This window comes from Dromiciops gliroides, chromosome 4, assembly GCF_019393635.1.
Source record: "Dromiciops gliroides isolate mDroGli1 chromosome 4, mDroGli1.pri, whole genome shotgun sequence".
Classification (NCBI taxonomy): Eukaryota; Metazoa; Chordata; class Mammalia; order Microbiotheria; family Microbiotheriidae; genus Dromiciops; species Dromiciops gliroides.
The window spans coordinates 119,170,995-119,197,463 of NC_057864.1; the positions used below are offsets into that span (position 1 = coordinate 119,170,995).

The window sequence follows — 26,469 nt, forward strand, 5'->3', positions numbered from 1 at the left end:
TTTAGAATTTTGAATTAAAGAAAATCATTTAATTACTTACAAAATGGATAGGAGGAATGTCACAGTTGAATAAAAATGACAAATGAGTTGCAAATCCAGCTATATTAATACTTAACAGTTTTAAAGACAATTGTAATCAGTTAGAGAATGAGACCCACTCTCTTGTGAACTTGTTAAAAAGAGGAACAAAATTGAAAAGACTGAGGTACGTAAAGCTTTTAGAATACTAGTTTCAAAAAAAAAGATAATCCTTTCCTAATATTATAAGCTTTACATACTAGCTTTAGGAGATAATCAAGGGATTTAATTGCTTTAGGACATGAAGATACCGTCAGAGCACCTAGAAGACTAGCCATGAAATGAAACCTCAAGTCTATTAAGTCATGTTTATTGTAAAATGGATTATATAAGTCATCAAATAACTTGTAATAAACACAACTTTTTTTTTCAAGAGGAGGAGGAGAAAATGAATGACATTTCAGTACCTTGTCTTCCCTCATCATTGGTAAACAAACCAGCATCAGTGCTGCTGAGGCTGCTGGAGTCACTGTAATAAGAGGGGGAAAAAGAGAGAAATGGATCAAAAGAACAATTGATCTCTCAGTCGTAAAATTTTAAAGAGACAAGGTGGTGCTCAGATGGAACTTAAGCCTGACAAAGATCTGAAAGAAAATAAGATGATTTTTTTTAATCAAACTGCAAATATCCTGGTTCCATTAACTACAGAGCATATTATTTTTGGCACATAAAACCACAGGAATCTAATGGGACCCTGACAGTAAGCCAGATGTGACTGCAACGAGGTGCTGACACAATTGATGCATTTTATTATCTGCTTCCATCAAATGCTCACTGCTCTTTTCTTATGCTGTGCAATTCAGCTTGATCCCGGAACACCACTGCTCAATAAAATGGGAAAAATCTCAATCAAAAGCAGTCTAAGCCTTTCTTCAGCACATGAAATACAAGGGCCTGGAGATGGAATTACTTTTCATAACAACATTTGCAAATATTCTGGAAAATACATTACTTAAGAATTCACTACATTTCTATTACTTAGGGAAAAAAGTTTACAACATTGGAAATCCATTAAATCAAACTTAAGGTCACCCTGAAAAAATGTATATGACTAGTATGATGATGATAGGAAAAAATATAGGTTCAAATTACTTCTATATCAGTTCTAGAGTTATAGTAGAACAGATATACAGTAGAATACATATAGTAAAATTTAACATATAAATTAAAGCCAATAGGTACTCTTTTTTTATACACATAAAATGATGTCCATTAGTGCTAATGGAAACTGTGGTCCTTTTTAGAAGATGAGAAACCCTTATGGTTAGTTAAAACACAGCACAGGATGAGGTTATAGCTATCTGTCAACAATGGGTTTTATCTCTGAATGGGAAAAGAAATATGATTTCAAAATGTTTTGTCTTTTCTTATTATTGTGATTTAAAATTTTTAAATTACAAAGTCATGAGTTTTGTGAATAATAAAAACAATGACAACAGCAAACCAAATGATTGTTTATGCAAAGGATTCGTTTTGGAAATACCATGCTTCATACCCAAGCTTAGAAAAATTTACTATAGTTTCTTTAAAAATTGAAACTAAGTTTCAGAAACTCAACTTTAAATCAACCAAGATATAAATTTATACCCAGCTACTAATTGCTGAATAAAAAATAATGCTGCCATTTTGCTTCTATAATTTGTTTCACTCAACCTTTTAAATTTGTTATGAAATTTAGAAATATAGCATTCATTATTATATAGGACTATTCTTCCCCCCAAAAATCTCTGAAATGTCATCTTCACCACGTTTTGCCCAAATTAAATGACTATAATACACTGTTCCCCCAGTGATTCCTAACAACTGAAGTCAATGCTACACACAAAAAAATTAAACATAAAATAAATATTATTCTTTATTCAAACTATGGCATCATGTTTCCACCAAATCCTCCTACTCCTCAACATGGCACAGACATAATCCTGGGTTCTCAAAGGCTATTTTAGCTGAGTACAAGTTCTAAGCTGATCCTACACCAAGATAAAAAGGCTTCTGCTTGAGGTTCTATTGGAATTATAATACCTGGTTTTTTTGTTTGTTTGGCTTTTTTGTGAGGCAATTGGGGTTAAGTGACCTGCCCAGGGTCACACAGCTAGTAAGTGTCAAGTGTCTGAGGCTGGATTTGAACTCAGGTCCTCCTTATTCTAAGGCAGGCACTCTATCCACTGTGCAACCTAGCTGCTCCTATAATACCTGTTTTGAAGGACCAGTCTAGCAAAGTTGAAAAAAGTTCATAATCAGAACGTTGGTCATCAGGTTATTAATTGTTTTGGTCACCACTATTATCATGAAACCATGAACCAAGGCATGGAGGGTTTTTGAGCTGCACTGGATGGAATAAGTACTCACAATGATAAAAATAGCAGTTCTTTTAAATCATCACCTTGTGTTTTTCATGTCTATATGCATGCAAATACACAGTTTTGTATGGAATTATCTGGAATTCAGGAATTGACTTTATTCTATTAGGAAACATATCTAAGCAAAATTCCATTAAAACTAAGATCTAAGATCAATGACCTCACTCCCTTTTAAACAAATCCTTTTTGTCAAACTGACTGTTTCTCAATTTGCCAATGAATTATATCAAAGGCATGAATATAGTATTATTTTTTTACTTCTCCCTTTCCATCTTTTAGATACCCATATCTAGTAGTCAACAAGGCCAACTGGTTTTTCACTCTTTCATTAGTTTTTCCTTCCTACAATTATCCTAATCTGGACTGCTTATTCAGTGGTTCCCAAGACCTGGTTTGTGTTGGTGCAGCCTACACTGCATCCAACTGTGACAGACCTCTCCTGCTGACCTAAGTCATCACAATTCTGGGTTATTACCATGGTATTCTGATCTAACTATAACTCCTTTCTCCTCTAATCTATGTAATGATTATTCTACTTAAAAAACCCTAAATACTTTTCTATCTTTTCAGCCAATAAGTTTGGATTGAACAGTTTAACATCAATGGCCCTTTCTTCTTATGCATGGACACTAGTTGAAGTGGATTTTCTTCCCTTTACTGCATATACCATGTGCATTTTTAGCCTCTGTGTCTTTTTCTTGCTATTCCACCTTAAATACCCATCTTCTTCTTTCTATATTTCTAAATCCATCACTTTCTTGAAAGCTTAAATCAAGCAGGATTCACTTCCTTCTGGAATTCTTTCTAAGACCAATTGGCACATAATTACCACTGCCTTACTAGTCACTATTTTAGGACCTGTGTGTACACAATCTATTCCCTACTACCTTTAGCTGGGCATTCCTTAAGAATCACTCTCCAGGGGCGGCTAGGTGGCGCAGTGGATAAAGCACCGGCCCTGGATTCAGGAGTACCTGAGTTCAAATCCGGCCTCAGACACTTGACACTTACTAGCTGTGTGACCCTGGGCAAGTCACTTAACCCCCATTGCCCTGCAAAAAAAAAAAAAAAAGAATCACTCTCCAAAAATTGAATAGACAATAATAGCTTTAGCAAAGTAATAATATAGAAGATTAATCCACAAAAAACATTAGTTTTTTTCTGTATATTATTAATAAAACACAAGGGAAAGAAAGAGAGAAGAAATTCTTTTTTAAATGACAAAATGGATTAAAAATCTGGTAATTAACCTACAAAGATACATACAATCTCACACAATTACAAAACAAGTTTTATAGAAAAGCCTGAAATAAAACAAGTCCAATAATTGAGACTTGAATGAACAGACCGATATATAAACGTAAAGGAATATTATTGCATTGTAAAGAGTGAAAAAAATGAAGCTATCAGAGAAACACAGAAAGACTTGAGAGAAGTGACACCTAATGAAGCAGAACAAGAGAACATATACAATAACTACATCAATGCAAATAAAGCCAATATGGAAAAGCAACATAACAGGTCAAATACAATAGTTAAACTTGATAAAATATGAAGCAAGTTATAGATACATTCTTCCTTTCTGTTAACAATTCATACCATATGAAAGTGGAAAGTAATTGGGCATTGGTCACAATCAGTATCTGGCACTTTACTTAACTTTTTAAACTTTTTTTTTTTACTTTTTTAAACTTAACTTTCTAGAGAATGTACTGTGGAGTGAAGTTTGTTAGTAAATATCTGTTGTATGAAAAAAAACACAACAACCCCAAAACAAGATAAAAATTCCAAAGCATCAGTAGGAGTGACAGCATGTTACAACAGAAAGAGTACTAGATTTTGAGTCAAAGGACATGGGTTCAAATCCTAACTCTTATTTTCACATGTAACCTTGCACAAAGGCCTAGAACTCTTTAGGTTTATCCCCTTGTCTACAAAATGAGGGTGTTGGATTATTTGACCTCCAAGGTCACTTCTAGCCCTAAATTTATGAGCATCCAAATATATAACCAACATTCATTTTAAAAACTCTTTCAATTTTTTCCATGTGCCACATGTTCCTTGTTTTCTCTGTGAAAGTTCTTGGTTTTTCTATGTGAGAATTAAGAGTCCTTAAGATCCTGGGGTTTTTTCCAGAATGTGTATTATAAGATCTTCCTTTGAGATCTCTACTTATTTTGCACACTTGTAGCACTTAGAGCTACGCCTTCTATTAATACAGATTAGTATCTGCTCTGAATCTTATACTCTTGGAGACGTGCCCAGGGCACTGATAGGCCAAGTGAGTTCCCCAGTCACAAGAATCAATGTATGTCAGAAGCAAGACTTGAATCCAAAACTTTCTAAATCCAAGGCTAGTTCTCTATTTATTATACCACTTTGGCTCCATAGGTGCTTATAAGTGCTTGCCAAATAAATGATGCATTGATCATTATTATAAGAATTTAATCTATTCCTTATGAAATAGGCAAGATTTTGTTCCCATGAACTGAAACTAAGTTCCTAGGACTTCAGGTATATTAGGTAGGGCTTAGGTGTTGCTAAGTTTCAAAGACTTGCTCCTCGAGCAAACATCTAAGAGCTAATTCAAACCCAGGTCCTGAGACTTCTGGGGCAGAGGAAAGGCAGTGAGTTCCCGAACTCATGACATGATCACTCCAAAAAACATCCAAATAACACCATAGGAAAATGCCCAGAGCAGCAAAACTCACAGAAGAATGTGCTGAAATCATCTTCTAACCAAGAACGGCTTGGAAGGTCAGAAGGAAGGAGCTGCTGTGCTAATACAGGAGTTGAGCCCAACCTCACAGTCACCCTGACACAGATCCAGTCCCAGGAAGTCCTCACCAGAGAAGCAGACCCCCAGAGCCTCTGAATCAGCTGAAGCACCAGTGTTGTCTGGAACTAAGCTCACAGTCTGGTGAGTGGGCTGAGTCCTGGGCAGGGGGGAGACTACAGTGGTCTATGCTGGTACTAAGGCAGAACTTGGATTTTACAACCCTGCTGAGAACCAGGAGGTAGGCTTGAGTAGCAGGGGCCCAGGTGGGGGAGGGACACAGGCTCCTTGGAGCTAACAACCACAACACACAAAGCTGGTTGATTAGAAAGTTGGTCTGGGGTCATCTAAGGACCAGGGAACAGGCCAGGCAAGTGAAGAACCTGATCTTCCTTAAATCATACCACCTGGCGGGGCAGCTAGGTGGTGCAATGGATAAGGCACTACCCTTGGATTCAGGAGGACCTGAGTTCAAACCCAGCCTCAGACACTTACTAGCTGTGTGACCCTGGGCAAGTCACTTAAACCCCATTGCCTTGCAAAACAAAACAAAAAACAAAACAAAAATAAAATCATACCACCTGGGATGTCTTAAGCTTGGGATACTGCAGCCTGGAAACAGTGCCCCACTTTAAGGAGCTAAAAGTCTAGTAAAAGAAAGGCAAGATGAGCCAACAGAGAAAGGTGAGGTCCATAGAAAGTTTCTTCAGTTACAAGGAAGACCAAGGGGCACCCTCAAAGGAAGATGTCAACATCAGGGCCCCTATATCTAAAGCTTCCAAGAAAAATACGAATTGGTCTCAGGCCACAGAGGTGCTCAAAAAGAACTTTGAAGATAAAGTTAGAGAGGTAGAGGAAAAAATGGAAAGAGAAATGAGGGAGATGCAGGAAAGACATGAGGAAAAAAGTCAACAGCCTGAAAAGTCAAATTGGTCAAATGGAAAAGGAGGTACAAAAGCTCTCTGATGAAAATAATTGCCTAAGAATTAGGATTGAACAAATGGAAGCCAGTGACTTTATGAGAAACCAAGACACAATAAAAAGCAAATCCAAATGAATAAAAAAAATAGAGGGCAACGTGAAATATCTTCTGGGGAAAACTGCCAACCTGGAAAATAGGTCCAGGAGAAGTAATTTGAAAATTATAGGTCTACCTGAAAACCATGATCAAAAAAAGAGCTTAGACACCATCTTCCAAGATATTCTCAGGGAAAACTGCCCTGAAATTCTAGAAGAAGAAGCTAAAATAGAAATTGAAAGAATCCACTGATCACCTCCAGAAAGAGAGCCCAAAAAGAAAACTCCTAGGAATATTATAGCTCTCGGGTCAAAAAGAAAATATTGCAAGCTGCCAAAAAGAAAGAATTCAAGTACTGTTGAGCCCCAGTCAGGATAGCACAAGATCTAGCAGTTTCTACATTAAAGGACCGGAGGGCATGGAATATGATATTCCAAAGGGCAAAGGAAATGGGATTACAAACAAGAATTACCGACCCAGCAAAATTCAGCATAATCTTTCAGCAGAAAAAATGGGACTTTAATGAAAAAGAAGACTTTCAGATATTTGTGATGAAAAGACCTGAAATGAATGGCAAATATGACTTTCAAATACAAGACCCTAGAGAACCATAAAAAATTGGAGGTGGGGGACATACCTAGGGTCATACAGTGGGCAACTGTCTTGTGTCTGAGGCCATGTTTTGGCTGAGATCCCCCTGGATCCAGGGGTGATGCTTTGTCCACTGTGTCACTTAGCTAGGTGATGCTATCTTTAGGGTTAAAATGAGGGATGAAGGGAATGCATTGGGGGAGGAGGAAGGGCAGAGGTGAAATCCTACATGAAACAAACAGGAAAAGGCTTATGGAGTGGGGGAAGAGATGGGCAGGGCAGTAAATGAATTTTACACTCATCAGAAAAGGCTCAAAAACCTTAAACTCATCAGAGCTGCCTCAAGGAGGGACTAACAGACACACCCAACTGGGTAGAGTAATCTATTTAATCTGGGCAATAAATGAGCCTAATGCTCATCAGAATTGGCTCAAAGACCTCAATCTCATTAGAATAGGCTCAAGGAGGGAATAATGTACACACTCAATTGGGTGGAGTAATCTCTCTAACCCTGCAGGAAAATAGGAGGGGAAGGGGATAAAGAGAGAGGGGCAAAAGAAGGAAGGGCAGAGTGGGGAAGGGGACAGACAGAAGCAAATCCCCTTTGAAGAGTGACAGGATAAAAGAAGATGGTAATAGAATAAATATCATGGGGAAGGGAATAGGATGGAAGGGAAACAGTTAACAATAATAATCATGAAAAAGAGAAAAGGGGGAAAAATTGTACAAAAAATATTTATAGCAGCTCTTGGTGGAGGTTAAGAATTGAGAATCAAGGGAATGTCCATCAATTGAGGAATGATGGAAAAAGCTGTGCTATATGATTGTAGTGGAATGATCTTGTGCTACAAGAAATGAAAAACACGATTCCCTAAAAACCTGGAAAGACTAATGAACATCGATGTATAGTGAAGTGAGCAGAGCTGGAGGACACTGTGCACAGTGACAGCAGTGTTGTTCAATGAGCAATTGTGAATGACTTAACTACTCTCAGCAGTGCAATGATCCAAGACAATCCCAAGGAACTAATGAGGAAGCTTACTATGCACCCCTATAGAAAGAACTGATAAAAAGAACACTTGTGGATTGTACATATATAACCTGGACAATCCCAAGGAACTAATGAGGAAGCTTACTATGCACCCCTATAGAAAGAACTGATAAAAAGAACACTTGTGGATTGTACATATATAACCTGGTTGTGATCTTGTGGAGGGGGGGGGGGGGGGGGAAGGGAAGGAAAAAATTTGGAATTCTAAATCTTATGAAAATGAATGTTGAAAACTACCCTTATTTGTAACTGAAAAATAAAATAAATGTTTGTTGCTGGAAAAAAAAAAAGACTTGCTCCTTAAGAACACTCTGCCTGGAGCCAAGATGGCAGAGAAAAGGTAGTAACTTGCCTGAGCCCTCCCCCAAAGCCCTCTAAACATCTTTAAAGAATGCCATAAAACAATTACTGGTGTTGCAGATCCCACAAAAGGACACAGTTCCAGGGCAGAAAAGTGTTTGTGGTTGTTCACAGACCACAGCACAGGCCAGTAGAGTAATAAACAACCTCTCCTTAGATCAAACCACCTTAGAAGAATTGAAAACTTACACATCCCTAGAAGTATCTCTGAAAACAGCTGCACAAAATTCCTGAAGCTTCGGGCTGTGAGCCTTCTACCCTGGAAGCAGAGCCGCACTTTAACAGAGTTAAAAATCAGAAGTAGACTGGTAAAATGAGCAAAGAATAGAAAAAAAAAAAATCTGACCACAGAAAGTTGCTATGGTGACAAGGCAGATCAAAACATACACTCACTCAGAAGATAACAAAGTTAAAGCTCCAACATCCAAAGCCTCCAAGAAATATATGAACTGTTCTCAAGCCAGTGAAGACCTCAAAAAGGATTTTCAAAATCAAGTAAGAGAGGTAGAAGAAAAATTGGGAAGAGAAATGAGAGTGACGCAAGAAAATCATGTAAAAGGAGTCAACAACTTCGTAAAGGAGACACAAAAAAATACTGAAGAAAATAACACCTAAAAAACAGAATAGGCGACATGTTTCAAGAGGTACAAAAAAGACAATGAGGAGAAGAATGCCTTAGAAAGCAGAACTGGCCAAATGGAAAAGGAGGCATAAAAATTCACTAAAGGAAAAGAAAAACTCCTTAAAAAGTATAATTGGCCAAATAGAAAAGGAGGTACAAAATCTCACTGAAGAAAAATTCCTTAAAAATTAGAATTAATCAAATGTAAGCTAATGACTTTATGAGAAATCAAGAAACAATCAAACAAAACCAAAAGATTGAAAAAATATAAGATGACATGAAATATCTCATAGGGAAAAACAACTCACCTGGAAAATAGATCCAGGGGAGATAATTTTAAAATAATTGGACTATTTGAAAGCCATGATAAAAAAAAAAAAAAAGAGCCTAGACATCATCTTTCAAGAAATTATCAAGGAAAACTACCCTTAATATTCTAGAACCATAGGATAAAATACAAATTGAAAGAATACACAAATTTCCTCCTCAAAGAGATCACAAAATTATAGCCAAATCCCAGAGCTCCCATGTCAAGGAGAGAATATTGCAAGCAGCCAGAACAAAACAAAAAAACAACCCAATTCAAGTACTGTTAAGCCACAGTCAAGATCATACAAGATTTAGCAGCTTCTACATTCAAGGACTGAAGGGCAGGGTATATGATATTCTGGAGGGCAAAGGAGTTAGGATTACAATCAAGAATCACCTACCCAGCAAAACTGAATATAATCCTTCAGGGGGAAAAAATGGACATTCAATGAAATAGAGTATGATATCTAAAAAATTAAATTAAGGGGTGAAAAAGAGAAATGTGAAAGGAAGAGGTAGAATGGGTAAATTATTTCACATAAAAGAGGCAAGCAAATGTTTTTTACAGTGGAGGGGAAGATGGGGGAGATGGAGTGGAGAGAGCAAGCGAACCTTACTCTCATCAGAATTGGCCCAAAGAAGGAATAACATACACATTCAATTGGGTATAGAAATCTATCTGACCCTCTAGCAAAGTAGGAGAGAAAGGAAAGAAGAGAAGGGGGTAGTGATAGAAAGGAGGGTAGATTGGAGGAGGTACTGGTCAGAAGCAAAATAATTTTGAGGAAGGACAGGGTGAAAGAAGAGAGAGAGAACAGAATAAATGTGGGAGGGGGAGAAATAGGATGGAGGGAAATACATTTAGCAATCATAACTGTGAAAATAATTTTGAAGTGAGTTTCTCTGATAAAATTCTCACCTCTCAAATATAGGAGCCATTCACCCAAATGATATATGATCAAGTGATATTAACAGTTTTCAGATGAAATAATCAAAGCTACGAGAAGGTGCTCTAAACTAGTACTGATTAGAAGAATGCAAATTGAAACAATTCTGAGGTACTACCTCATACCTATTAGATTGGATAATAGGAGAACTAGCATGACAGATGTTGGAGGGTTTGTGAGAAAAATGAGACATTAATGGTAGAGTTGTGAACAGATTCAACCATTCTTTAGATCAATTTGGAACTATGCCCAAAGTAAAACCATGCATAACCTTTGACTTAGCAGTACCACTAATAGGTCTGTATCCAAAAACAGATAAAAAACAAAAGGGAAAAGGACCTATATTTACAAAAATATTTATAGCAGCTCTTTCTTGGTGGCAAGGAGTTGGAACTTGGGGGGGGATGCCCATAAATTTGGGAATGGCTGAACAAATTGTGCTATGTGATTGTGATGGAATACTACTATGATATAAGAAATGATGAGCTGGATGCTCTCAGAAAAACCTGCAAAGACTTACATGAGCTGATGCAAATGGAGTTCAAACAGAAATGTTTTGGGGACAAGTCACTATCCTTTTTTGGGGGAAATTAAATCTTTTTTTAACATACAAAAGTGAACAGCAGGAAGTTCAAAAGGAAATGCAATTAGGTCAGTGCAAAAGTAACCTACCGAAAGAGTCATTTACTTAAAAATAAAAGTTGTACCTAACAGATTTATGGTTTTGTGTACAATCCTCATTATTCTACTTTTTAATATCAAAGTGGTCATTTTATTTGGCTTATTAAATTGAGAACAAAAGAGAATTTAAAAATAAATAATGAGGGATGAAGAGTTTTGAAGGCAGTAAAGACAGAACTAGAAGATAAGTGAAGTTGAAGTTTGGGGAGGCAGGAGTGTGGGAGGACTGTTGAAGTTGCAATTATCTAGAGTTTTAAGATAAGAGATTCCTTAAAGACATGATTATGATTAAAATCACTACTAAATTTCATTTTTCTCATTTTTATGGGGTTCAGATAGAAATAATACAAGGTCAAATTACTACACTGTTATTCATTCATATTTAATCATAGGTACTATGACTGCCTTTTGTAACTGAAGAAAGTACTGAGCTAGATATAAGCTCATATTCAGCAGATACAGTGAAAGCATCTTCAGGGTAATTCAATTAGCAAACAAAACAGAGATAACATGCACTTCATCCTGTTTTAAATAGTTTTGATTTCTTCTGCAATGTCATTATATCCTGAAAGTTTTCCATTTGATATTGTTTAGAAATTATGAATAAAATAAGGCCACATCTATTAAAATTGTTTTTAAATTTTAAGTCAGGTCAACTGTAGAAAACAGTTCTTTCTGTAAAAAATATTCTAGGTCCATTAGAGTTTATTTGCTGAATTCTCAAGGATATTTTGGGGGCCTGTATTTTTTAGTACAGGCATTTCTTTTCTTTTTAGTATATAAAGGATGTCAAGCTTCTAGTATATAATTTTAGCCACCTGATAGTATCTTTCTAAATATCCTACAGGTACTAAACTTTTACAACTTACAGTAATGTTGCAATTTCTACCATTTTATTGTAAAATTTGTATCACACCTTTCTATTTGTATGAACTTGTGCATAACAGTCATTTATTTGGTCTTTCCTTCTTAACATATTATTGCTTGAGTTGTGGCCCATGTGAACATGGCCCCTGTGACATCTATTGATTCAACTCTTGAATTTTAGCCATTTCATAGGCACTGTCTGGATTTAAGTAGTTTTCAGTTATATAGTATTCAAGAAATCAATGACAAATACCACTGCTTGCCTTTATTATTTGGGGAAAGAGGTCTGTTTATCCCAAAATTATTTTTGTAAATTATTAACTTATCTTACTGTGTGCTTTGAGAATTCCTGTTAGTTCTATTCTTACCACTCTCCCTTTTAAAAATGAGGAATAAGGGGCAGCTAGGTTGCGCAGTGGATAGAGCACCAGCCCTTGATTCAGGAGTACCTGAGTTCAAATCCAGCCTCAGACACTTAACACTTACTAGTTGTGTGACCCTGGGCAAGTCACTTAACCCCAACTGCCTTGCTAAAAAAAAGAGGAATATACTTCCTGGGTTTTGTTAACATTTTGTGGGTTTTGGTTTGGACTTCTAAATTCGCTATCATCCATTCTTTCATGACAAAAGTATACATTAAGAAGGATAATGTATTAATTGCTCTTATATGTTTAACTAGTGATCTTATTTGGCCCCTAAATTCAATCTCAAAGTATATAGTTTTTAATTCTTCCTTGGCAAGTTAAGAATTTTACATTTATTGAGTCCAAAAGACATTTTGATACCACTGGAGAAAGTTTCTATGAGTTGCCGTAGTTAATATTTTTTTCAATAAAGTCATATGTCTTTATTTTATCCAGATATATCAAGTGGAATCGCTCCTTCTATGACCTGAAAGTAAAACTAAGTTCAGTTCAGGACTAATAATTGTTTTATGCCTGCAGAACCATAAATGATATGAATTTTCTTCCATAGAAGATATCACGTAAGTTCTAGCAGTACCAGATCTCAAACTGTATTACAAAATGGTAATTATCAAAACCATCTGATACTGGCTAAGAAATAGAGGTGGATCAGTGGAATAGACTAGGTACAAATTACACTATAGTAAATGACTATAGGAATCTAGTATATTATAAACCCAAAGATCCAAGCTTTTGGAACAAAAACTCATTATTTGACAAAAACTGCTGGAAAACTGGAAAACAGTATGGCAGAAACTAGGTATAGACCAACATCTCACATCATATACTAAAAAAAGGTCAAAACGGATACATGATTTACACATAAAGGGTGATAACCATAAGCAAATTAAGGGAGTATGGAATCATTTATCTGTCAGATTTATGCGTAAGGGAAGAATTTAGGACCAAAGAAGATAGAGAGAAAAAAATTAAATATAATAGAGATCATTTTGATCGTATAAAATTAAAAAGCTTTTGTACAAACAAAACTAATGCAACCAAGATTACAAAGGAAGTAGAAAACTGGGAAAGAATTTTTTAAACATATCTCTGATAAAGGCCTCATTTCTCAAATATATAGAGAACTGCATCAAATTTATAAAAATACAAGCCATTCCCCAATTGATAAATGGTCAAAAACAGGCAGTTTTCAAAAAAAGAAATCAAAGCTCTCTATAATCATATGAAAAAATGCTCCAGATCATTATTATTAGAGAAATGCATATTAAAACAACTCTGAGGTTATCATCTCATACCTTTCAGAGTGGCAAATATAACGAAAAAGGAAAATATTGGATGTTAGAGGGGATGTGGGAAAACTGTGACACTAATCCACTGTTGGTAGAGTTGTGAAAAGATCCAACCATTCTGGAGAACAATTTGGAACAATGCTAGGTTTATAGCCCAAAGACATGCCCCTCAAAAAGAATAAGACCTATTTGTACAAAAATATTTATAGGGGCAGCTAGGTGGCACAGTGGATAGAGCACCGGCCCAGGATTCAGGAGGACGTGAATTCAAATCTGGCCTCAGACACTTGACACTTACTGGCTGTGTGACCCTGGGCAAGTCACTTAACCCTCATTGCCTCACTTAAAAAAAAAAAAAAGAGGGAAAAAAAAAAGAAAGATGGAATCAAGTCTACATCAGAGAGGAAGCTTGTAAAGTATTTTGCAGATAAGTCAGGTATCACTGTGAAGTATTTCAGCCAATGATTATGGATAGTCTCATGTACTTTCTTTAGAGTACCTTTATTGATAAAATTTTAATGCATTGTGATCAGCAAGTGATGTGCTTAATATTTCTTCTTTTCTATATTTTGGTGAGATTTTATGTTCCAATTTATACACTATTTTTATAAAGATGACTTGCATAGTTGAAGTATAAAAATCCTTTTCTTTCCCCATTCGGTACTGACCAGAAATCAGTCCACTATAATTTTTCTGAAGTTCCAATGAGGTCCTTATCTTCTTTCTTGTTTATCTTTTGTTTAAATCTCTCTAATTCTGAAAGGCCCACCCCACTCTTATAGTTTTACTATCTATTTCTCCTTCCAATTCAATTAACTTTTTTTTTTTAATCATCTAGTCAATAAGCATTAATGTGAAGTACTAAGCTAACCACCAGGGATAAAAAGGATAAAAGATAGTCTCTGATCTCAAGGACTCAGTGTCTACTTGTGTTTCAAGTATACTTCCTATAAACAATGTACTATTAGATTCATTTTTCTAACCCTTTCCACTCTTTTGTTTTATGGGTGAATTCATCCCATTTACAGTCACAATAATGATTGCTAATTGTGTCCTTCCTATCCTTCTGTATTTTTTCTTCTCATTGGTCCCCCTTGTCCTTCTCCTACCTCCACCTTCACAAATAAAAAGGTGGTAAAACAGAGGGAGTTGGCCCGATATGTGGTCTTCTAAGTGAAATAACATGTTTCTTCTCTGTTGCAGCTCTTTTCTTTTACTTCACCCATCCCAATTCCATTTATTTATTCCTTTCCTTTAAATTCCCACCTCATGCTCCTCCCCACAACATTCAAGTTTATTTTGATTATGAGTATTCCCATAACTCTCTTGCCTGTTTTTTAGACCTTTCTCTATCTCCACTCTTGTCCCTATCTTCTCCAATTTCCATTTTGAGTTTAATATATTTCTGCAATGAAATATGTAAGAGACAGAGACATGGGGAAGGAGGGACAGCCAGAGAAAAAGACGGTAAGAGACAGAAACAGAGAGAAATTGTGTTCAATCTTCCTTTATTTGGTCCTGTGAAAGTGAGGTTCATGGGATGCCCACTCTTCCCATTTATTCCTCCATGAAAATATAACTTTATGTACTTCTATTATGTAATGGTTATTTTCTTCCCTTCTTCTTTTCTTCTCCAGTCTAGGACTCTATCCATCCTATTTTTGTCCTCCATTAAAAGAGAACAAAACTATCGACACACTCTCTTTCATTTTTACCTTTCTCTGTGACCTTTAAAGATATTAGGATTCTCATGACATGTTTCTCATTCCCTATTAATAGATGAACAATTAATGCCCATGTATTCTCTTCCAATTAAACTCATGTGTATATCTTTCTAGGTATAAATGTCAATTTTTCCACTTCAAAATACCTGCCAAGTTCTGGCCTTTTCATCATGAATGCTTGGAAATTTTTTTATTCTATTAAAGATTCATTCCTTCCCTCCCCCATCCTCATAGGATTACATTTAATTTTGGTTAATAGGTCATCAGTGGTTGTTAGCCTTTATCTTTGACACTTGAGAATAGAGGGAGGAAAAACTCACCTAAAAACTGAATGTCCTGAAAATCAGTATGACTCAGACAGAAAATTACTCAATAAGAAAATAAAACCAAAAGGGTAAAAAAAATTAGAAAGACAACATCAAAAACAACTTTTTAGGATATCATATTTCAAGAACTGCACTCCTTTATCTTGACATTTCCTAAGTCTTGTGTGATCATTATTGTAACTCTCTGGTAACTGCACTCCTTTTGGCTGTTTGTACTTTCTATTAGACCTGGAAACTCTGGATTTTGCTTACAACATTCCTGAGACTATTTATTTTGAGGCTTCTTTTCAGAAGTGACTAAGATATTCCTTTTATTTTTACTTTGCCCTTTGGGTCTGATTTCTGGGTCTTCCTTTCTTGAAATATGGTGTCCACACTTTTTAAAATCACAGTTTAGTTATAGATAATTCTTGGATGAAATAATTCTCTCTTCCTTGGCCTGCTTTCTAGGTCAGTTCTTTTTGATATTGCATTTATAATATATTTTTCTATTTTTTTTCTTCTCATTGTCATTTTCTATCTGACTCATTCTAGTTTTCAGGATACACAGTTTTTAGGAGAGGTTTTCCTCCATCTGTTCTCAGGTGTCAATTTTCCTAGCTGTTCTTTCCTCTCCAGCTTTTCCATTCTGTATCTCTAATTTCATTTCTTCCTAGTATTCCAGTACTCCTTGTGACTAGGTCATTTTTCCCCTCAGCTTTACTTGACTTATTATATAGTCATTATCCCAAAGGCATTTCCCTAATCTTGTTATTTCCTGATAACAGTCATCATTTTCCTTGGTTTGATCATCTTGTTCATCTCAGTACCTAAGTTAAGGGACTCTATGTTTAGACCAAATTCTGCAACTGAATGGCATGGGCTAGGCTTGCCTAGTCCAAAGCACAGTGAACCAGACAAGATCCTTCCTTTAAGAGACTACAGGGCTGTTCTTGTACTAGGCTTCGTCTGCAGAATCCGTCTTGCCACAGAACCCTTCCCCTCTGCTGCTGAACTCAAGCTAGACATATCATGTGGGAATAGCCTGAAATTATTTGTCCTACTTCCCCATAGCATAAACAATGATTAAACTTTGAGGGGTGTTAAATATTTATTATTCTTATAAGTAAATAGGAGTGATTTTAAAAACAATAGTGTCCTCAATAGGAAATGGAAAGTTTGAAGAAAGAGTGGGTTTAGTTGAAGGCAAGATAATTACTTTCACTTGGGGAATAATGAGGTTAAGATGTCAAGCAACTGGCAATATGGTACACAAGTTCATAAGGGAGATTAGAATTGTACATAAATTTAGGAGTCATCTGTATAGAAATGCAAACTGAACACATGAAAGAAGAGATCACCAAAGAAATAAAGAGAAAAAGGAGAAGTCCTAACATAAAGCCTAGGTGACACTCACAGTTAAGGGAGAAGAAATAGATGAAGAACTGGAAAAGACGACTGAAAAAGAGTGGTCAGATAAGTAGGGAGAAAAGTGGGAGGTAAAAATGTCACTGAAGCCAAGAAAAGAGAGTAGGCAAAAAGAAGTTACTATTATCAATAGCTTCAGAGATCAAGTACTATGAGGATTGAAAAAAAAGGCCACTGGTTTAGAAGAGGATTTTTACTAATCTTGAAACTTAAAAGCTACATAACCATAATCAAACTGCTTCCTATCTCCAAGATGTAGTTTCCACATCTACTAAATGAAGATAATAGTTATAATACTTCCTTTTACAAAGTTGCTGTGCTTTGTAAAATTCATGGTACTATAATTTACTATTATTCACCATCACAGTTAGTGAATTATTAATATTTGCTACTGAAATGATAACACTGACTTCACAATAATGCTCTACACACAACCAACCTGAATGTTTGCTGAATAAAAGCTGAAGTGAATTGGTACAAGAATGCTATCATTCCTTAAGAAGAGACCAGATAACATAACAAAATACTCTAAAGATTTAACTGCTTTTCATTCAAATAATTATCAAATCAGGGTTAAGTCTTTTCAGGAACAGTATAAACACACAAGAGGCACTATGGTAGCATTTATCAAGTTGCTGGCTTCAGCGATGGGTTTCATTCCTACCTTTGACACATCCTAGTTGAGCAGCCAAGTCATAACATCTTTTCTGCTATCTCCGTGAGTATCAGATAAGCTGCCCACCTGTATGGGGGGGGAGGGGGGGAGAGAGTTTCCACACTAGAGTACCTACATTAATGAAACCTAGACTGAAAACAAATAAATAATCTAGGTTTTCGATTTGAGTAAATTCTAGAAAGGCTATATAACAAGCTTCTATGAATATCTTTGCATATCCTTCTCGTGTTATCCAATAGCAAGGCAGAAGAGGAGCTGAAAAGAATGTGTATATTTCCCTTCTGCAAATCAGCAGGTTATGCTCAGTCCTTGATCTGCATGCTTCCAAGTCATGAAGGACACTTCTTAGGAAACAGTGATATAAATCTGACTATAAATGCCCCAGACAATTTTTTTATGTCTGCAAGACAACAGTCCTACATTCAACTTTAATATACACATACAATGAACAATATGCACATGTCTAATCTCTCCAGGTCTTAAAGGAAACAAGCAGTACTTTTTGTGAAGTGGAAGAATGACTTACCTCTTCTGTGTTACCAAAATAGAGTTTAGAAACAATTATAATTGTGGCATATCTGTTGTCTAGAATGGATAGTTGAAACCAACTGCCAAATGATCGTTCTTTCCCCCATTTTACCTTTCTAATGGTAAATTCAGGTGTTTCTGTGCTGTACATTTTATTTTGCAATTTAGAGGTGATTAGTACTCCTGGAATCTTGAGATTTTTTGTGTCTATTCCATAACACGAGCCGAGATGATCTAGCTAATTGTGATTTCATTTGATTTGATTTGATTTATTTTTGGCGAGGCAATTGGGGTTAAGTGACTTGCCTAGGGTCACATAGCTAGTGTCAAATGTTTGAAGGTGAATTTGAACTCAGGTCCTCCTGAATCCAGGGCCGATGCTCTATCCACTGCACCACCTACCTGCCCCTATTTGTGATTTAAGAAAGCCAGAATGCTCTGATAAATTGTGACCACTAAAGTATCAAAATATAAAAGTTATCGAAGCAAGCAAATAATTGATTAGGTAATTGACTCTGAGAATCCTATTTTATACATAAAGAATCTCTAAACTCTACAGATAAAATTAATAAAATGATTGTAACAAATCAAACTGCTTATCACACTAGGATATACATGCTTACTAATTAAATAAAGCAATACCATAAATCTTAGCATATTTTAAGATATATTTTGAAACTATTACTGCTAAATGCGTGTGTGTGTATATATATATATATATATATATATATATATATATATATATATATATTCAATGAAACTGAAAAACATGGACAAATAATTCATATTTAAGAGAATTTGAAAAATAAAGTCACCTTTCACTCATGATCTCATCTGAGCCTTTTTGTTCTTCATATTCCATTTTATCCTTGACTTGAACCAATTCTTCATTTTCCCAAACCACTCCATCGTCTTGGATTTTCAATCCCTGTCTAGTCATTTTTAATTTTCTTTTTTTAACTTTGTTTTTACTGAACTCCTGGTGTTGGTAAGATCTACAGTCATTGTCCATTTCTTGGTCTCTATTTTCATGCTGTTGGGTCAGTGTCAATGGGTTAGAGATTTCAGGTTGTGGATCTATTGCCATGCGCTTCACCTTTCTTCTTCTACGGAGAGTTCTGTTACCCAAATTATCTACAGCAAGATCTGACTCGTGCCACAAGGGTCGTTTACCTCTAACATTATTTAGGCTGGATGATGGTCTCCGCTTTGCTACTAGCATGTGGTCATCAGAGTCACTGTGATCTTTCTTCTTATTATTATGGTTCTCTCTGTAGTCTTTGCTTGGTTCCTCTAAACTGGAATCCGAACCTTCACTTAAACAGTGGCCTGTTTCCCAAGGAGGATGAGCATTATATGACCGCCGTTTTCTCCCTCTCCTTTTCCTTGCCTGGCGTTTCAGTGGACAAGGCATACTTCGAGAGTGATCCCCTGGGTCTGCAAATCCTCCTCTGGCTTGTTCTGAACTCTCCTCTAGGGCTGAGACAAGATCATGAACCAGTTCCTCCATAGTTCTACTAAAATGCCTGCAAATTTTAGACAAGAAAAAAAGGAAAGTAATCAACCTAAATAATTCATATAATTATATGCCAATCAGGCCCTTTCTCTAAATTGAACTAAATACAACATTAAGTCATTATAAAGAAATGTTTGTAAAGCTATTTCATTTTCCTTGTAAGGGCCTGAAATACAGATTTTGAACATTTACATATTTACAATGACTCAATTTTAAGTCCCTTTCTTTTCTGATTTAGAGGTTCTCTTATTAAACAATAAAAGAACCATTTAAAATAGATGAAAAGTGGCTCAAGTATAAGAGTTCCCAATTTGAGCATTTTTCCTCAACAAAATCACATACACAATGGAAGAAATGGTGCTTGTTCTGCCTAACCTTTTCTCTTACATGTCACCTGAAGCCGTTTTCTTACCACAGTAGAGATAGCCTCCCTGCTCACCTTTCCTTCTTTCTAGGTCAGTAGGAAAGCACAGACTACTCTACACATCTCATGATGTACTCCTTCCCTCCAGCCCCACGAACTATGGCCAACTGTTCTTTGCTATGATGAAGGATGACAGTAGCTAAGCAATCATTTGCTGGACTGATCAGTTTTTATCCTTATGTACATAATCAAATAAACAGGAACTATATTCAAGTTCAATCTATATGTTCATTGGTCTAAATGTAATCTGAAATCATCCATATTGAAGAAGGCTTAGTTGAGACTTTCTTTTTAAAACATTACATAGTTGCCTAGCTAGGTGGTGCAGTGGATAGAGCACTGGCCCCGAAGTCAGGAGGATCTGAGTTCAAATCCAGCCTCAGACAATTAACACTTACAAGCTGTGTGACCCTGTACAAGTCACTTAACCCCAATTGCCTCACCAAAAAAACAAACCAAACCAAACCAAACCAAACCAAAAAACATTACATACTGAGACAGTAAGGTTAAGGCATTCAAAGGTCAGGACTAAGTGAATAGTGAATAACAATGTTTCTGACCACATTACAAAACCAAATAAATTACCCCCCCCATTAGCTATTGTTTAGTAATAATTATGCTTCTAATTCTTGCTATTAATATAGACATGGGAATTGTTCATAGCATCTTTTCTTCAATTTGTTTATTAGAGAACAAACTACAAACATTTCTTTGTAATAAAGTTAGGCTGAAGTTGTAGTGGCACAAAGAGAACTTGAAGCACTACATATAAATGAATAAGCACAGTTATTTCCCAATATAGTCCCCTCAAAAGCTAATGAAGCCTAGGCATGCATTCTTACATGCTTAGTTACTTTTCATTTACTGACACCTTTTCTTGTGGGGTAAATGCTTAGTTTCAAATGGTAACAAGAGATTTACCAGTGTTTCAACTTAGTTTAAAATGTTTTTAGAGTTCCCAAGATCATAGCCTAAGAACAAGAAAAGACCTTATAGGACACTAGGACATCTAAGTGCAACCTCCTCATTTTAAGAATCAGGATACTCAAGCAGAAAGAGGTTAAGGGACTTGTCAAAAGTCACAGAGATAGAAAGTAGCAGAAGGAGAAAGGTATTTGGGGGTCTTCTAAAAGAAGTAAAGTCAAAACCACTAACAGCACCTGGGAGCAATAGAGTTCCGCTACTTTTAAAATCAGATCATATTAAAAGTAACTTGATGTGACCCTGGGCAAGTCACTTAACCCCATTGCCCCGTTAAAAAAAAAAGTAACTTGATGATGTAATTAAGATAAACAGATTATAGCCAACAAGGAAATGGCTGAAAGCAGAAATCTTTTATAGGACTCCAATCAAACTGTGAAAGATAAATGTTATATTGTACCCCTGCCCCAACCAAGAGGAAAAGAGAGGCAGATTATACAACAGGTCAGATATAAGTTAAATGACCAAATAGTAGCATAAATCTCAATCCACTACTATGTCAATCAAATTTTGTTCATCTATTGACTGCATTGTAAATTGCTCGTTTTTAGTTTCATCAATAAGTTAAAAATCTAAAATATATGTGAAAAAATTCACCATAAAAGTATGATCTATTGTCCAAATTATGCACTATCTTGGTTCACAACTAACTGGACTCTTTTAAATGTCCATACTTAGGAGGATCCCTCCTAACAGTAAAGTAATATTATAGTCAGTAAATGTCAAGCTGCTTCAACAATATCTCTTGGGTTAAATTGGCATCTATTGCCTGACAGAAATAATGTCATTATAAGAGAACACCACAAGATCAATAACTCATTTATTTCATTTGCTGTGGCAGTTAGGTGGAAGCATCAGAAAGAGGCTATTATACTGAAACAACATTTTATCCTAAAGACATTTTCTCAAATATGCCTTTTTGATACAGTTGACAAAAAAAGGAAACCCTAAAAATATGAACAGTCTAAGGTCAAAGCTATGATTCTTCAATGTCTACATTTCTAGTATTTCAGTAGATAGAAACTTTTGGCAGTTATAAGTAAATGTCTCTGAAAGACAGATAGTAACCAAGGCTAATTTGGAAAATTTGCCTTGTATTGAGTGTTGGATTCTATGTGAAGGATATCATACTAAGTAAGGTTTGTATGAGAAGAATACAGATGGATGAGAGAATGTTATTAGTCATATTTAGTATGTAAAGGAAAGTGCACTGTTAAAGGACTCTGATAGTCTTCTATCTGACCATAACTTCATATCCTTTCATCTCTCCGGATGCCTCATCTTAAACTTACTCCCCACTCATACTACAAACTCCAGTCATTCCAACCCTTCCCTGCTTTCCTAGTACATCACCCCAATCTGGCCTCATATTTCTCATTTCAAAACAATGACTCTAGATTAAAAAATCCAACTTTACACCATACTCTATTAGCTTAAGTCCCTTAACCCTATGTGCTAGCAATTCATCCTTTGACAAACCCCGAGCCTGGACTACTCCTAGCATCAACCAGTCTGTTCCACTCCTACACACATGCTGTCGACTCTGTTGACAGAAGTCCAACAACTTTGCTGACTGGATCTACTGCATATTTAATAATCGATCAGATAGGACAATGTTTAAGGTTTGCAAAGCATTTTGCATTTATTATCTCATTTGAATAGTGTATAATCACCACTGAGCTCTTAGCTCAGATGCCCAGCCTTCTCAAGCCCCTCCCTCACCCTCTCACCATGTAGTTGAATGAAAAAAACAAACAAAAATGGATGTCATTTGTGATGTGTTTTGCTTTCTGTTCAACTCTACATTTCAAATCACCTCAAGTTCAATTACATCTCTTTCCTCCTTGCTCCAAACTTGGAAGAAGAGGTGGCCCTTTCCTGTGACAAATATCCACTCCTTTACAACAAAATAAAAAGAAAATTAGAAGAAATTTAAGCTAGCTGATATCAAAAATATCCAACTTAGAAAACAGGTAAAGGAGAAATAATTTAAGACTCATTGAGCTAAGTCCTGAAAACTTTTTTTTTTAAGCCAGACATGACTTTTCAAGAAATCATAAATAAAAATGGCTCATACCCATTAGAAACATGGGATAAAGTAAAAGCAGAATCAACTATTGCTTCTTGAAAGGAATTTTGAAAGCAATCCTAGACAAGTTTCAAGAATGTCATAGCCAAAATGTCAAACTCTCATGTCAGAGAAATAGTACTGCAAGCATTCAGAAACAACAACGACAACGAGTTAGACTAGAGTCCTTTAATCGGGATCACATAAAACCTTTTACTATAAAAGACAGGAGATTTGGGAATTCTATATTCCAAAGCAAAAGAGATAGGCTTACAAAAAAGAACTAGTAAAATAGAGGGAAGTCAAGTATTTCTGATAAAAAAGACCAGAGCTAAGTAGGTTATACTAAATTTGCTAAAAATAGATTTAACTACAGAATGATTCACTAAAAATTAGAAGAAAAAGAATTCCTAAGGAAACTAATTTCTCTTCTAACATAATCATTTCATAAGTAAAAGAACTAAGAATAATAAAGATTCCAAAATTCCTATTCTAGTCAAATTACCTATTTGCTATTTCTTCATCATCATGATCACTACATAGCACCTATTATGACATTATAAATATTATTTCATTTGAGAACAATTTGGTATGTTATTATACCCATTTTAAAGGTAAGGAAATTGAGGCTGGCAGAGATTAAATGACTTGTGCAAGGTTAGACAGCTTGTGAATATCTGAGGTGAGATTTGAACTCGGATCTCCCTGACTCTAGGCCCAGCACTCTATCCACCTACCTGCCTATAAGACATTTCATCCCTTCTTGTGCCTCTGTCCCTTCAGAATGGAATATATTCTCTCCTCACCTTAGTCTCTTTTAGAATTTCTTGCTTCTTTTAAGTCTCTGTTCAAGTGTCACCCCCTTTACCGATATCTATGAATTGTTTATGTAAATAGCTTAAAAGCAAAGGGTCTTAGAATGAAAAATGGAAGAGTTCTCAGCCTCAGATTCCCAGTCCAGGGGTCAACAAACTCCGCTGCTACCTGTCTATGGATAGTTCCCAGCTAAAATAGGCTTTTACATTTTTAAAGCTTTACATATTGAATAATTTAAAAACATTGTTAGGGAGCCAAATGCACAAAAACAGGTGGTAGACCTTATTTCCAATCTTTGATTCTAGTCATTTCACACATGAGAAAATTAAGGTCAAGTAAAGTTAAACGATTAGCCCAAGGTCACATGAATAGTAAGTAGCAGAAGCCACATTTGAATCCATGTCTTCTGCCTCCATAGCCAGCCTTATTTCTATTGATCCATGCTCCCCTATGGAAGCTACTGGATCCCTCTCCAGATGCTTGTTCTTTCCCTTGACCCCTCCTTCCCCCAGAAATTGGTTTGTCTATAATTTGTATTTACACATCTGTCTCCATCTTGTTTGGCCGTTTCACTTTTGTCTTTAGACATGCAGAGTCTAAAACAGTATAGGACACAGAGACCTCCTAAATGCTTGCTAAATCAAAGAATATGGTATTAGTCATACAATTTGTTGTACTACAATTAAGACAGAGAAGATATGTGCTATATAACATGGGCAAATCACCCAGCTTTCTCTCAGAGACCTCAGATGGTTCCTTAAAACTATAAAATACAAACTGCCAATGTGCATCAGTTTATAGAGTTTATATGCGGGCAGTCCTCCAGTGTTAAAATCATAGATCTAGGGGGCAGCTAGGTAGCACAGTAAATAAAGCACCAACCGTGGATTCTGGAGGACCTGATTTCAAATCCAGCCTCAGACTCTTGACACTTACTAGCTGTGTGACCTTGGGCAAGTCACTTAACTCTTACTGCCCCCCCCCAAAAAAACCACAGATCTGGATCCCCTTCTCCCCAAAACAAAATTGTGACCCAAACTTTCTGCTATATAGAGATTTATGCAGACAGTCCAGGGTCTAATGTATAGGTAAGCACCATGCTACTAATAATTTTTTTATTCTAATCTACATGGGATCATGTTAGAGAAATAATATTGTTTATTTTAAGAAAATCCTACGTATGAACACTAAAAAAATTTGAGAAGTGCTATAATCTACCTATTGATATTAGAGCAGAACTCTAGGAATTATTGAAGGGAAAAAATTTTAATGAACATATCTCAGTGAGAAGTTAGTCCTTTGCATCAATTCAAAACTAAACATTATGATACATTGTCATTTTATAACACATTTCTTTATGGAATAAAATTAAACACAGGACATATTTATTACACAGTCAATCCAAAAGAGGCTAATTACCTTTTAAATGGAGCTGCAATATGGATGGAGATCACTTTAATAATTCTAGGAGTCAGCAAACTAAAGCAGGATGAGCTGCATCCTATTTTTGTATAGACCCACAAGCTAAAAATGTTTTTTATAATTTTAAAGACAGTAAAATTTTAAAATACAAAACCATTCTTAGCTTGCAAGTTGTACAAAAACAGGCCAAGACATAATTTGCCAACCTCCATTCTACATCATCAGGATTACCCACTATTTTGAGTATACCTACAAACCTTGTGTGTTAGTTTCAAATTTAAAGTTCAACTGACATTATAAAACATTATTTTTCTCCCTAAAATATCAAGAAGCACCATCACAACTCATTGTCACATTGCAATTCTGTTCTTTCCATCTCCAATGAACATACAGCTACAACAGAAAAGAGAAAAAATATAGCTATCTTTCACAATCCATAGCCATAGTGTTATGTTTTGAGAAGAAAACAACACAAAACCCCAAATTATTTATCTGGGGAACAAAACGTATGCTGAGTTTATCAAATATTAAATCTTAACAGTATCACTCACTTTCTCAATAAGTACCAAAGAAAAGCTCACTAAGTTATCTCCTCTTCAAGTCAGCAGGGGCACAATTGGATCACAAGGCTCATTATTCTATTTTAATGTGTAATGTAATTCCATTTGGAAATGTCACAAATTTGGAAAAGTCAGCCACTTATGATTGAAATTTGAAAAGCAGAACTTTCTCTTCTTTCCTTTTTGATCTATTACTCATGACTTATGTGGCCATGGGCAAATAATTTGCCCTCTCTGGACCTCAGTTTCCTCATATGTAAAGTGAAACAATTTGACTACATGACTTTTGAAGCCCTTTGAGACTGATTTTTTTTAAAAAAAGATCCAATTTAACCTGATTTGAAAACTTTTCTGATACTATAAGTCGCTTTAGGCTTATAAATTATTTAGCATTGGGTCTGAAAGCTTTATAAATTCTGGTTAGTTATCAAACAATTTCTAGGTACCCATTAATTCTGATCTCAGAAAGCTTGTAATATGGACAAGGTATTTTTGATGGCCTTTGGTGATTACTGTTATCTAAGTGCCCATATGGGAAAAGTGCCAACAGCATGACAAATGCTATCAAGATCAAACTCATTTTAAATGGATGCCCCCTGACACTTGATAGAACAGAACTGAAAGTTATGGCCAGAAGAGGCAGCTGC

General features: G+C 35.8%; 1 protein-coding gene across 2 annotated transcripts in view; it reads right to left on the minus strand.

The window, feature by feature from the left end:
• The window catches only part of GPATCH2 (G-patch domain containing 2), a 263,500-nt gene that overhangs the window by 229,558 nt on the left and 7,473 nt on the right, over window positions 1–26,469 (minus strand). For both annotated transcript variants that reach the window (XM_043962791.1, XM_043962792.1), the window contains exons 2-3: window positions 18,851–19,561; window positions 486–547 (exon numbers count right to left, since the gene is read on the minus strand). In XM_043962791.1, the coding sequence (XP_043818726.1) occupies window positions 486–547; window positions 18,851–19,561 (773 nt within the window). The remainder of the gene's footprint in view (window positions 1–485; window positions 548–18,850; window positions 19,562–26,469) is intronic.